Source organism: Musa acuminata, chromosome BXJ3-1, assembly GCF_036884655.1.
Source record: "Musa acuminata AAA Group cultivar baxijiao chromosome BXJ3-1, Cavendish_Baxijiao_AAA, whole genome shotgun sequence".
In the NCBI taxonomy this organism is placed as follows: Eukaryota; Viridiplantae; Streptophyta; class Magnoliopsida; order Zingiberales; family Musaceae; genus Musa; species Musa acuminata.
In genome coordinates this window covers 7,008,726-7,022,147 of record NC_088349.1, presented here as the reverse complement: position 1 = coordinate 7,022,147, position 13,422 = coordinate 7,008,726, and the positions used below count along the sequence as shown (strand labels likewise).

At 38.5% G+C, this 13,422-nt stretch overlaps 3 protein-coding genes across 3 annotated transcripts; 2 read left to right on the top strand and 1 right to left on the bottom strand.

The window, feature by feature from the left end:
* The first annotated feature begins 233 nt into the window (after positions 1-233).
* Positions 234-2,250, top strand: LOC135628372 (MYB-like transcription factor EOBII). The gene is made up of 4 exons (XM_065134996.1): positions 234-242; positions 860-1,055; positions 1,130-1,259; positions 1,550-2,250. Exons 1-4 carry the CDS (start codon positions 234-236, stop codon positions 2,082-2,084), a joined length of 870 nt encoding a protein of 289 aa, XP_064991068.1. The 3' UTR covers positions 2,085-2,250.
* Positions 2,251-2,948: 698 nt separating this feature from the next.
* LOC108953017 (uncharacterized) lies at positions 2,949-3,937 on the top strand. The gene is made up of 2 exons (XM_018826862.2): positions 2,949-3,217; positions 3,286-3,937. The coding sequence occupies exons 1-2, from the start codon at positions 2,963-2,965 to the stop codon at positions 3,676-3,678; spliced, it is 648 nt and encodes a 215-aa protein (XP_018682407.2). The 5' UTR covers positions 2,949-2,962; the 3' UTR covers positions 3,679-3,937.
* A 568-nt stretch (positions 3,938-4,505) lies between these two features.
* LOC135628332 (protein REPRESSOR OF VERNALIZATION 1-like) lies at positions 4,506-12,742 on the bottom strand. Its single transcript, XM_065134942.1, has 8 exons — positions 12,271-12,742; positions 12,120-12,182; positions 9,596-10,351; positions 8,847-8,981; positions 6,487-6,570; positions 5,992-6,051; positions 5,651-5,740; positions 4,506-4,990 (listed from the first exon to the last, which is right to left on the bottom strand). The coding sequence occupies exons 1-8, from the start codon at positions 12,637-12,639 to the stop codon at positions 4,703-4,705; spliced, it is 1,845 nt and encodes a 614-aa protein (XP_064991014.1). The 5' UTR covers positions 12,640-12,742; the 3' UTR covers positions 4,506-4,702.
* Positions 12,743-13,422: the final 680 nt, after the last annotated feature.

Here is a 13,422-nt window from a genome sequence, read left to right as displayed (position 1 = left end):
TTTAGATTCCTCAATTTCTTTTAATTTTGAAAACCCTTCTCTTTCTTCCCCCAACACATCCACTGTAAACATTTCATTTTTAAGTGAACACATCGTCCTCTTGGTCAATCAGCAGTCCCCAGTTGCAGCTTGAGCACCCTTCTTAGCCCATGATTGCTACAATCATACAATTTACCTCTTAGTTAGCTGTTGTAGCATTTAAAGTGTCCAAAGAAGTGATCATCAAATAAGGGATGGTGCATGTTGGTCCTTTTCTTTACACAATCATACAATTTACCACAGCTTGTGTCTCTCCAATGCCATTCTTACCACTCCTTTGACAAAGAGAGAAAGAGACAAAACCTTGTAAAAAACATTATTCCAAAGCCTTCAACTCTTTTTTGTTTAACGTGGTTACCAAACTATCCATGTACTTCCACAATAATTGAAGAAGAATTCCAAAGAGAGAGAGAGATAAAGAAAGAACAACTCTCCTACTATCCTCATCATTGGTTTTGAGAGACCAAACAGCTCATTCTTTGTGTCGGAGAAAGCAGGCCGACCGTGATTGGAACAAGCATCCCAGTGCCAGCAAATTATAATTAGAGGATAACTGCAGCTCAGGCACTGCATTTTTATGATGCATTAATGATAGTTTCTTTCATGAAGAAGAAACATGCAGCAAACCAACCTGGAAGAGAGAGAGAGAGAGAGAGAGAGACAGAGAAAGAAACAGTGGGTGCATCAAAAGGTTCTCTCGTAGTTTAATCGCATGTGCTGCCACATCCTTTTATTGTATGCACAAACCATAAACAAATCGAGGTACGCGTCAGAAGTCCCTTTAAGTATCAGTACATGTTCTTGTCCATCATCTCACCAGGTCAGAGAGTTTTTGAAGCACCGCGTAAGGGCTGCAGGCTTTGCGAGGCGAGGCAAAGGCACGGGGTGTAGGACCTGCGAGAAGCCAAAGATGAACTATAAGAAAGGCCTGTGGTCGCCTGACGAGGATCGAAGACTGAGAGACTACATCCTCAAGCATGGTCTCAGCTGCTGGAGTGCAGTTCCTGGCAGCGCCGGTAAACCCCTAGCAGCCGTGTCAACTGCTGCAACCTTTTCCCTGCTTGCATATGACAACTTGCTTGATCCATAGGCCTGCAACGAAATGGGAAGAGCTGCAGACTGAGGTGGATCAATTACCTGCGGCCAGGCTTGAAGCGTGGGAACTTTTCTCCAGAAGAGGAGGAAACAGTCATCAACCTTCAAGCCAAGTTGGGGAACAGGTGAGTGTTCGATGCATTTTGTCAGTGACATATGCTTCTGCCGATGTGAATCTGTTTAGATTAAGTAGGAGATTATCTGATGAAGAAAGGCAGTGAGTTACCAAAGGAAGCAAAAAAAAAGAAAAGAACAGTATGTTGCTAACAAAGAATTCCTCAGACCGAACCTTATGATGCTTTAACTCTTCCAGAACTGTTTGATTAGTTCTGAAACGAGTCCTTCTTTTCTTGGACTTGTTTCTGTAGTTCCTGCAGGAGACCCAAATGAAGTGCTCATGAGTTTGATCTTTCAGGTGGTCACAAATAGCAATGCATCTCCCTGGAAGAACTGATAATGAAGTCAAGAACTACTGGAATTCATATCTCAAAAAGAGAGTTACCAAGGCTCAGAATTCAGATCCTCATGCCTCTGCAACCTCCTCCTCGGACTGCACCAACCAAGGTCCGGTCAAACATGAAGAAGAACCAAACAGCCAGATGATTTCACCTGCAACGCATGTGGACATTGGAGGTTTCTCTCCAAAGTTGACTGCTTTAAATGGCTTGCCTAGGGTTCTGTTTGGAGGTTGTCTCCAGGCTAATGGTGGTGATAGCTTGCATGACCGGGGGGAGGTGACGACCAACCCATGGCACAACACCAATCCACATGGAGAGGCGTCTGGGCAAGCTACTGATGGCACCACAAATGGATATGCTGGTGCTTGCATGAATGGGGAGATGCAAGCACAACCCGAAGCTTTGCTCCAGAATCAAGAAAATGGATTCTTTGATATCTTATTCACTGGCTTGGTCTATGATGGAATGGACTTCTGTGACAGGGAGTTTTAGTTAGGGTTGGGAGGTGGGAGGAATACTATGGTTTGTGTAACATCTGCAATAATTCCAATTTGTTCTTGTGCAGTCCCTGTTGTTCATTTTGTCACATACTGATGCAATGTATTGTCCACATACCAAAAGTCTGGCTAATTTTTTTTGGCAGAGTGTAAGGGATAATAATGTATGGTTCTATTTAATCATACCATATGGATTTAACAGAAAATAATTTTATCATGATTTTTATATCATTGAACCTAAAAGTGAAAGTGATAAGGAATATAAAATTAGTTAGTCATCATTCGACACGCCAATGTCATAACACGCCAATAGCTTTATATCTACGAAGATAGCTCGAGTCAATTATCGAGTTGTCGAGCTATCTCTCGGAAAAATATTTGTAAGAATATTTTCAGAAAATCGGATCGATTATGAATTGACTGCTTATCGAATATTCGTAGGAATATTTATAATAGATCAAAAGTTACTTCGAGTCAATTACAAATGGACTCCCCTCTAGAATATTTATAAAGGATTGATTTGAAAAATCTTCCTTAATTTTGGTCTTTGTGCAAGAACAAGACAGGAAGAGACTCCTCTATCTTATATGGCTCTTTGCATACGGATCAGATCATACCGTTTTCATACTGATGTCAATAATATTTTTTTCTAATATAAATTTTTTTTATCCTAATCGATAAATAAAAACATCCAAATAAAAATAATTATGAGGAATATCACTTTTATATTTGGATGGATCTGATACGGATTAATATTCAAGTGTAAAGGTCATTGGAGTCCTTTGCTGTGTGGTCTCGCGACAGCTATAAATAACTTTCCTACAGAGTTTGGACACTCTCCTTTCTCTGTTCCCGCTCGCCAAGCCGGCAGCGATGAAACCCGGCCTTCTTCAAACCCCGAGACGAACTCCGAGCCCGGCGAGCCATGGGGGGCGACCCAAGGAAATCCCTCCTCCTTCGAAGCACAACCCGAAGGTTCTCCCGAGAGCCTTAATCCCTTCCTTGCTCCCCGATCTCCTATGCCCGAGCTCCGACTTCTCCGCCGTTCTGGAGGATGTCCCTCTCGAATCCCACGATCTGATCGAGTCGTCGCCAGAGGCGAGTAGCACCGTCGAAGATCCAGCGGAGGTGAGTTCGAAACCCTAGTTGCTTTCGAAGATTTCATGCGCGCCGATCTCTCTGCTTCCCGTACGCAGAGGACTCCGGTCCCGCCATCTCCATTACCTGTAGCACTGGAGCACGGATTACAAGAATCCATCGAGATCGACGTGAAGAAGGCAACGGAGGAGGAGAAGGTAGCTATGGTGGATCGGCTACGAGAGGCAATGCTCGAGGTGAGGAAGTCGACGGACGTGAGCGCTGGATCCAAGAAGCTTCTGGCTGCTCTGGTGGAGGTGGCGATGGGAGACACGGGCGGTGATCCGCGTGAGGAAAATGGACGTTGGGATTCGGCATTCTGGGCAAAGGTACGGATCGGGATCCTTGGTTTCCTGATTCTGCTGGTGGCGCTGATGGACCTCCTGGCGATCTCGACGGTCCCGATCGGTGGCGAAGGAAGGGATTTCTCCGGCCTGCCTCCTCCTACTTGAAGGGAATCTCTACCATATCATCCGTGGAAGTACTCTGTTGCTCGCGGAGGAGGCGACGGGTAGTGATGTTGCGATGGTAATGGAGTGGGCTCGATCCATTACGTTGACGTGACAGCTAATAAGGCTCGCTATTAGAACCAATTAATGACAGAATTAGGGAGTGAGTGCTTGCACTTACGTTGTGCTTTGCGAAGCCTGTAAATGGAGACGCATGACAAACACAACTGAGAATTAAGTGTTAAGGGTGAACTTGGATGGTTGGCGCTGGAACTCGATCAAAACATTGCTTTACTTGTCTTGAACTATTCTTAAAACCCTCTTTAGTAACATCTATCAATCGTCTACGTGAATCAGGAAAACAAATTAAAGCATGCCATTTCTCTTCTGAGTGGTGACAGCCACTTGAGAAGAGAATATGATGGGGTCAGGTTTCATTTGGATTTGGCCTTGTAACTAAATTTAGCTGAATGATTTATCTTTTGACCAAATAACTAAGTTTTGCATGCGCAGCATTAAAATTCATCATGTCAGAAGCATATTTAAGCCAACAATAACAGAGATTATAATTGTCCCTTTAATATGAAATATTTAAGCCAACAAGCATATTTATCTTTCAATTACAATATTTTCTTCATTTGTTGTTATAATTGTACTTTTAATATGAAATATTTTGGCTTATTTCCTTCATTTATATATTTTTTATTCATAGATCTTGATGGTACTTTTGACAAATAGATAAAAGTGATAGCTTTAATGATTTTCTTGCAACTTTTGTCAGATCCAAAAATAAATAAAAAAAGGGCTCTCCATCTGAGGACTGCCTATAATGAAACAACCAGCGAAATTGACGGCGTTGATCATTTGATATATTAGTGAAAACAAAGATAGCCGAACAAGATAACAATAAATCCTATTAATTTAATTAACAGAAAACTTTACAAAAAATCCTACCAACCATCGATGAAACTTTGACCTTTGAACAAAAAACGAAAACGTAACTTAGCACTAGAGTTCCTCCTATAGTCTACTCACGGTGACCTGCAGGGGCAGAAGCATCTTCAGTCTTTGATCTGTTGAATGATCTCTGGGTTTCGAGCACAGGCATATAAGCTGCAGTAGACTTCTGAAATAGATCGGTGGCCGGCTTTTCAGATTCCCGGGGGCTCACCAATGACTTCTCGACAGCATCAAATTTGGCAGTGGCCCAAGGGGCAGCACCCACATTTCCAGCTACACTTGGAGCATCAATGGTGAGTGATGAGATGGCATCTCGAGATGCATACCACGTATACCCACAGGCAATACACTCCAGCTGGTTCATTTTAGCATAAGAGATTAGAACACCACATTTCACAACTAGAATATGCATATAAAACAAGAGTTCAGGAACATGACTTATGCTTAGTATGACGGTGTCAGTGAACTCGGTAAACCTTTGGCACCCAAACCACAACAGAGGTGAAGCTTATAGCTTATTACCATGAACTAAAATCCTCTTAACTCAAAAGTCTGCTGGGTGAACAATTTCTGACACTTCCCTCAGTGACATTTCAGTAGTTATATAACAAACTAGACATGCGGTTTTAAGGTGTTTTTCTGTGTCTTACTACTCAAAACACTTCTTCAGGATTTGCTTTCACAGTGTCTAACTACCGCAAACAGTTTCGCATCAATTACTTTACCACGGAGTTTACTATCATAACAAACTTAGATATTCCATCCCTTAAACATCAGCATCAAGTATATTGTAGACTCATCAAATGACATATTCTTATCATTCTTAACTCTAAAGAAACAAAGATCAACCAAAATATTTCATGCTGGCTATCAACCTATATAAGCAAATTATTCAGCAGCCTAAATTTTATTTTTGGATCAAAATGATTGCTGGTTCGCCTAGTTTACTTCGAGTACAAGTCAAAAGCAGAAAGAACAACCCAAGTAAAAACAGATACAATATATGCTCACCGACCTGATATCGATCCCCGTGACCACCAGCTTGAATAATGTCTGCAACACCTACTTTCTTCTCAGTGCATCTTGAACATCGTGCATCAGTCATCTGGTGGGGCAAATGAAGTAAGCACATATTGAACAAATAGAAGGAATGGTTCTTTTACCAACTCATGGCCCAAGGGCTACTTGTGGTACCTCAACTGTTAATAATAGCCCATAACCTCACATTAACTTGAATCGGAAATCTTTTATTATGCTATATACATATCTCTTCTGATATAGATCAATTTTGTATCAGCATCATCACTGATCACTTTGCATGCCAAAGAGATAGAAAGAGAGAGAATAAAGTTTTACCTGCAGCTGTTTTGACTCTTCAGGTTCTTTTGGTGCTTTTTCTTGTGCAGTCAAACCATCCTGAAATGCTCAAGAATCAGTCGGTTAACGAACTTCACATACATGGACCACAATAACAAGACCAACGGCTGGTGGAAAAAGCAAGACAATTGACCAGCAAATATTTAATAGATATAAATTCTTCAATTTCACTAATGGACATTAAATTCCACTCCATGCTTTACAGATGCATCATGTTGATCTAATGGAACAATTTCATCATTCTTTGTTAAGAAAAATCACTAACGATTTTGCCTCGACAAAATTAATAATTGGTTGCCATATATATAAATGTTCAAACATGCAAACTTCACATGAAAAATGTATACATACTCAATCTAAGCCTTCATCGGCCTAAAAGGCACAAGTGATACTTAGAAATAGGAATATTGCATAGGCAGAAGAATATCAACTACCAAAGAAATCTAAAACAACTGTCTGGAATAGGAGACAGACCTTTAGCTCATTGGGAGACATGGATAAAACCGTCACAGGGTCCAACTCTTTATTCAGCAAACGTCTAGCTAATACAGCACCATTCTGCACAATCAGATTAGGATGTATAAACCTATTTCTCAAACCAAAGATTACAACAACCTATCAGAATTCACATTGCACAAAATCATAGAAAAAATAGAATTTAAAATTAAATAGCAGAAAAAAATCCAACATTATACATCATAAGCAAGAAAAAAAAAATACACACATAGAGAAAAAAAAAAAGATAATGATACAAAATTAACTAAATAATACTCCTGACGAGTGATGTAAAGTATGTGTAATCAGGTCAAGTGCCTTCTTAACAATTTTCATCAATTCAAGAGTCTGAATATTGTTATACTTCAGTAACATGCACCAAGCTTGGATCATGACATCTTAATATAAAGTCCACCAAGAATGGGTTGACTTCTGCAAATCAACCTGAAACCATCTGAAATTATGAGAAGTTGCTTTAAATACATCAAATTTCAGTTTGGTACTAGCAAACACCAATTCTGATGAAATGTTTGGCAACTTCACTTCAAACAAGACCAAAAACTATGACCACCTCTAAATTGTACTCCCTTCTGGTTAATTCAATAGCAGGGTAATTCTTTCTTCAAACTCGCAGGTAAATTGATGTTCGGTGCATACAAAAATTAAAGGTCCAATTATAATTGTAAAGAAAATAAGTGACAAAATAGGAAGATGGGGGATATAGAAAAAGGATAAAAGCAGAAAGAAAAAAGTGACAGAGAGAAGAAAAGTAATGAAATAGAAGAAAGATTGAAATGTCTAATAGCTTTAGCTCTTCACAATTGGTCTCTCCTTAAATTATTCTAAGCAATTACAGATCAAGCAAAATTAAGTCTTGGATAAACAGGCACAGAATACTTCAATGTGACACCAAAAGAATAGAAAGGCAGGCAGAAATATGAAACTCCTATCTTCTCTCTCTTCTAATTCAAATGATATGCCTTCATCTTTTACTGTAGCCAGGAGTCCTAGGTCTTCTAAAATTTTTCAAAGCACTTTGAAGCTTTAAATGACTACATGAACTGGTAAATATATGGTCTGACATAAACTCATTATATGTGTCTAAAACCTCCTATTATAATGTAAGCATTCAACGCTAAAAATATCATAAACATTTGTCCAGGTTGACAAGAGTCACAAGACCATCAATATCATTCTAATGTAACTCAATGACTCGCTTCTGTAAGCTTTAAAGAAAAAAAGAAAATTGAAGGCAGCTGCAGGAACATACTTGAACCTGCTTCTTTGATGAATATGAATGATATTTCAAGATGAAAGAGGTAAGTCTAAATTTTGTAGTTCTAGAATGTTATATTATGAAAAAAAGAAAATTAAATTGGAAGCAAGTTATATAAGAGGAATGTCTAATGTTTTCTCATATTACCAATTCCCATGTCATGTTGCCTGATTCAGGCTCTTCCTTGATTTTTAATACTAAAACTAAAAAAATGGTTATGCAAGAGTTAAAAAGGAAATCAAATGAGGGTGTGCCTTTAATACAACACTAAGGTTTCTCCTTTAAAGCTTGGATGACTAGGGTATGACACACAAAAGCAATATCTTGATTTGTAAGAGAAAGAATGTGTTCATTGATTCTCACCCAAAATCTTGCATTTACGAGAGCGTCATGCATTGTATTCGACCTTTTTTACACGAAGAAAATCAAATGTTGTATCACATCTAGCTTTTTTTATAAGATCAAGTTCACCTCTTTTCATATCAGCTAGCTATAAAAGGATGTAACAAAAAATGTAATTAAATGACAACTGTGACAGAACAGCAATTGCTCAAATACAATATGTAAATGTGTAATAATTTCCAAACTACATAGCATACTACTGTTTAGTACAGTATAACATAGAAGGTTCTAGAAATCAGCTAGTCCAAAATGAAACTAGCCATAGGTGCCCTAGGTCCCCTACAATACTGCGGGGACATGATCTGTTTTCAAGCTCAAGATATTGTTACGCATTTTTCTAATTATTTATTCTTTTCCATCTCATTTGCAACTGAAACCTCACTTCTGATTGCCCGGTCCAATTAATCTCAACCCCAAACTTCTAAATCTTAACAATTGAATAGCTCCAAGAAAAGCAACATAAACAAGGTACCATTACACAAAAACTTATTTGACAAATTAAAACCACTTCTACAAACTAAATGGACCCAAAGCAACAAAAACACATTATTTGTTATGCTATTATGCCATAGCATATCAGCTATGCAGCATATCTTCAATACTTTTGTAACATCAGGACAATAGTAAAAGCAACAGCAAAATAAGATGAGACTTTCTATACCTTCAGATTGAAATCTAACTGTCTCATTTTCTGATTATATTTCTGGAAATCAGAACCAAGGGTCTCGTGCGTAGCTCTCTCAAGAGCAGTTATAGCCTGGACAGCTGCATCTGGCCAACAAATGCTTTCACCAGCCTACAAAACAATAATTAGATAAGAGGAAAACTGAATTAGAAACTTTTTATTAGAAAACCTCGACAATATAGTGTTATGCATGACTCTAGTTTCAGAAAAAAAATGGAAATAACTCAAAAATCCAGAAAAAAAGAACAACAGCAATAACATCAACAAGCCATAATGTTTCAATTATTTTGGGTTGGCTAAATGCATCGTTTGCCAGCATTGCACAAAACAGCATAATGACAAAAATAGGAGATTACAATATTTGTGAAATATGTGATAAATCGAAATGTCATGTTATGTATTTGACAGAAAAGGTACCATTCCTATGTACAACCTTTACGACCAACAGCAAAGGATACATGACTACAATATATTCATATATTGGAGTTCTATACTACAGTAACAGTTCAACTGTTTATCATAAATCTCAAAAATTAATCTAACTGTTGATTATGATAACTTTAACATAATGTCATAATTGTAAAAAAAATCTCAAACTTAACTAAATATATAATATTACTAATGGAACCTTCCACAAAATCTATACATGATGATCAACCATATATCAAAAATGCGAGTTATGCTTATCAAAAGAACTAGGATTAGCAGAAACTAAGAACACTTACATCAGGGATGTTTTCTTTGGGTTCTGTAGAAGTTCCTGTTTCATTGTTACCATTCATGTTTTTATCCAAATTAACAGAAGCTTCCATTTTCTTATCATCAGACGACACAGAATCTTTTGAGACACATGCTACTTTGATTCCTTGTAAAAGTTTGTCCAACCACCTATCACGATATGAATCACCGGTCAATGCTTTGAATTTTGCTAAAATGGTTTTGTACTCTGAATCATAACTTGTACAACTTCCTGGTGTCTCTGCTTTCATCTGATGTTCAATTTTTGTTGCATCATCAGATTTTGAGACATCAATAGGGTTCACACCCTTCCTTCTGAGACACCGTCTATTTGCTGACTGATCAGAATTATCAGGAGGCACTTCTTCAGATTCAATATCTTGGAGTTCTCCTAAACGTTCTCGTGTCTTCTGAACAAGAAGATCTATCTCATGTTGTTTTGTGTCCTCGTAATCTTTGTCAGTTAACTTCCAAAGCTTTTTCTCAACAGTGTCATAAACATTTTGCACAATAAAACCTGGAAACTGTTGACGAAGTGGCAGCTTCTTGCTTAAGGGAACAAAATGGACAACACACTTGTGCATCACTGATTCAGCCGGCACTTCATCAAGGTGGAAACTGTAAAAGAGTTGTCTGGTATCCCGTGCTTCCCAGTTTCCACCTCCCTTTTTCTCCGCTTCTTCAGGACGGTAAAACCATTGCCCCGTAACCCACACATTACCATCTACATCTTGTGTAATGTCCTGCTACATAATACTATCAGTTAAAAGAAAATTAAAGTTGACTACCATGACCTCAACCAAAAGATTCTCAGGTAACTTGAGAAGGAAAAAAAAAATGCAGAACTGACAACAATATAACAGATGCAGGCTGATGCTTTTCGATTAAAAAAAGAGGATTCGTGTATAACAGTAAAATACACTTCATCTTGTGTGTGTGTCTCCGAGTTGTGATCAAATGGTGCTGCCATATACACGACAAAAGAGTCAAATCCAGAAAACCAACAGTACCACTCCGACCTAGCAGTTATAGGTGTATTAGGTGTACATGACCCCAAAAAACAATCCAGTGATACAACATAGCCAGAATCAAGAACATGATGACAAAAATGAATTGTAAGTGCCTCGATAACAATTAACAACTAGCACAGCGCTTTCCCAAAATAAAAACAATGCAGATCACATTTGGCAAATTAAAGGAAAACTGGAACCTAGTGCACAAGGATCCTACTAATGTGGAGTCTAGGAAAAATCAATATATGCATTATTACCTCTGTAAGCAAAGAGATTATTACTATGACTCAAACACTAGTCATGTGGAAAAAAGAGCAGCCTTCACAAGATGCCAAGACTCAACCTCTGTGACAAACTAAAAGGTTCTTTACATTTTTTTAACAACCATTTGAGTTGCCCTTTTTTTCTATTTTTAGAATAAAAGGGTGTCAACATAATCCCAAAAAGGAACTTTAATATTATGAAACCCTGGTTAGCGTCAGCATTTAATCAAGATTTAACATTTTCTTCCATCTTTATAAAATATTGAAAGAAAGGACACAAAGAGATGCAAATAGAAGACACAAAAGGCATACTGATGAAGACAATTTACACAACATTCAGGAATCATGCTTGTAAAAAGTACTATTTTATTACTTTACCCAAATGATTTGGTTACCATCTCTTCTCGAGTGTCTTTTTTCTTTAACATAAGAACATATACTTCAAGGGATAAAGAAGAAGGGTAAGGGGATGAAAAAAGGAAGAGATTAAAGAGAATTTCAAAAGGCGTATTGTTGAATAGCAATCAATACATAAGCCAATGAGTTGCAATCATCATATCTATAAATGGCTAGATTAAAAAGAATCCAATTAGGGACCAAGACTACAATCATATCTATTAACTAATTACTAGGGTTGTTTCCCTGCCCTTGACCAATATTCCAGGGGATTTGGTCGGTCACCAAGAGAGAAGAATGGTCCATCCAAGGGCTAACCACACCTTGCCTTGAGCGGCACAAGTTGGTTGGCTCCTCTTCAGACTCCAAAATGATCTCCAACAATAATCCTCTCCTCTCCTTTGTTTCCATCTTCTTTTATTGTATCGAATACTAATAAATTTACAGTAAGACAATTATCTATTTTAGTAAATAAAACTTGGTGCTCAACCATTCTATTTCCAAGTTTGTCCAAGAAAAAAAAAAAAGAGGCCGTGGCATATCAGATAACAAGAAGAAAAAAGAAGTGCCAGATAACAGCACTTGGTAGAAAGAGGTTAAAAAGATCCATATGTAAGTTACACCAGAGTCGATTTTAATATCTTAACATTGCAGGCAAAAATTACAAATAATGCAATAACAAACGGCAATCACTGAGACTTTTCATCGTAGCCCTACAAGTAGGAGAATGCCTGGATTCAATTCTCAATTTCTCATGTGTTAGGATTTGTGTTTCCACATATAATCTCACTTCACATAGTGATTCATTCAGCTTCAAAACCAAAAAAAGTATAAATCACCTTGATGATGGCGACATAAGGCTTTGTCTTGTTATCTTCGGGTGTTAGCAAAACAGGATCCTCCTGCATGCGGTATCAAAGAACCCCAATCTATAATTAGGAACAACAAAACCGAGGCCTCGCAAATAGATGAAATAATCGAAAAGCTTACGAGCTCGAAGACGTTGCCATCGTACTCAAAAGAGGAGTAATGCGTCTTCTTCCTACGCCCCTTCCCGGAAACCCTAACCACGTCCCCAATCGGCTTCGCATCCTCCTGGACCTCCACCGCCGCCGCCTCCTCCTCCTCTTCCTCGTCCTCCCTTTCTTCGACGCGGCCTTTGCCCCCTCTGCTGCTACGGCCGCCGACGCCGCCCTTCTTTGACTGGCTGCTGCTCTGGCCCTCCTCCTCGTCTTCCTCGTCCACTCGGAGCTTCTTCTTCCTCTTGCTCTTCCGGTCGCCGTCCCGGTCCGCATCTTCTCGGCGCCGTGGCTCTTCCTCGTCGTCGTCTGAGACCTGCGCGACCCGGCGCTTCCCCATTCCGATGACCGCTACTGAACGGGAAACGTGAGCTTTGGGCGGGGAACCGGCGATGTGGGGAAAGGGGCGATTAAAGGGAAAAGGCCCAAATGTTACAAATATTACGTACATACAAGTCGCAAGCTTTTTTTTATTTGGTAACCGTACCTGAATTCGACGTGGTAAAGTTTCTGCACCTCACACCTGCAACCACACGGACGATACTGCATCTGCGACGACCCTTATGGGTGAACGAGTGGGCCTTCGTTCGAGTGTCCCTTAAGCGTGAAAAGTATCACGAACTCGGGCGGTGCACGAGTTGACTGAACCGGCGCGAGTCGGTGACCATGATTCACGAAAATGCCACTGGGCAGTACCCTTCTGTCTAAATACAAAGAAGGAACATGGTCCAAATAAGAATGATTTAACTAATAAGCCTTTAATATGCCCATGCTCCTATTATTATGTTGAATTTATCATCAAACAGAAATAGATTTTTAGCTGACCTGACGTTTTTTTTTTATCTTATAGTATCCAAAATCCGAATATTAGATGTGAACTGAAATATATCAAGTTAAACTCTTCGAATAGTTGCCTAGGGAGACCTCTGATTCCCTCTTATATATATATATATATATATATATATATATATATATATATATATAGGGAGCTTCCTGAACTTTAAATATTTTTAAATTATCTCTTTCCATATATATATATATATATATATATATATATATATATATATATATATATATATATATATATATATAATTTAATACTAATACTAATAATTTTTTTTCA

Bases quoted from the DNA above. Each gene is read 5' to 3' on its own strand.
- LOC135628332 (XM_065134942.1), bottom strand. From the start codon at position 12,639: ATGGGGAAGCGCCGGGTCGCGCAGGTCTCAGACGACGACGAGGAAGAG. The intron at 8,982-9,595 runs GTAAGTGTTCTT...ATTGTTTTGTAG, and splicing joins CCAAAGAAAACATCCCTGAT to GCTGGTGAAAGCATTTGTTG. The intron at 5,741-5,991 runs GTAAAACTTTAT...TTGCCCCACCAG, and splicing joins AAGAGTCAAAACAGCTGCAG to ATGACTGATGCACGATGTTC.
- LOC135628372 (XM_065134996.1), top strand. The intron at 1,056-1,129 runs GTAAACCCCTAG...CTTGATCCATAG, and splicing joins TGCAGTTCCTGGCAGCGCCG to GCCTGCAACGAAATGGGAAG. The intron at 1,260-1,549 runs GTGAGTGTTCGA...TTGATCTTTCAG, and splicing joins CAAGCCAAGTTGGGGAACAG to GTGGTCACAAATAGCAATGC.
- LOC108953017 (XM_018826862.2), top strand. From the start codon at position 2,963: ATGAAACCCGGCCTTCTTCAAACCCCGAGACGAACTCCGAGCCCGGCG. The intron at 3,218-3,285 runs GTGAGTTCGAAA...TCCCGTACGCAG, and splicing joins CCGTCGAAGATCCAGCGGAG to AGGACTCCGGTCCCGCCATC.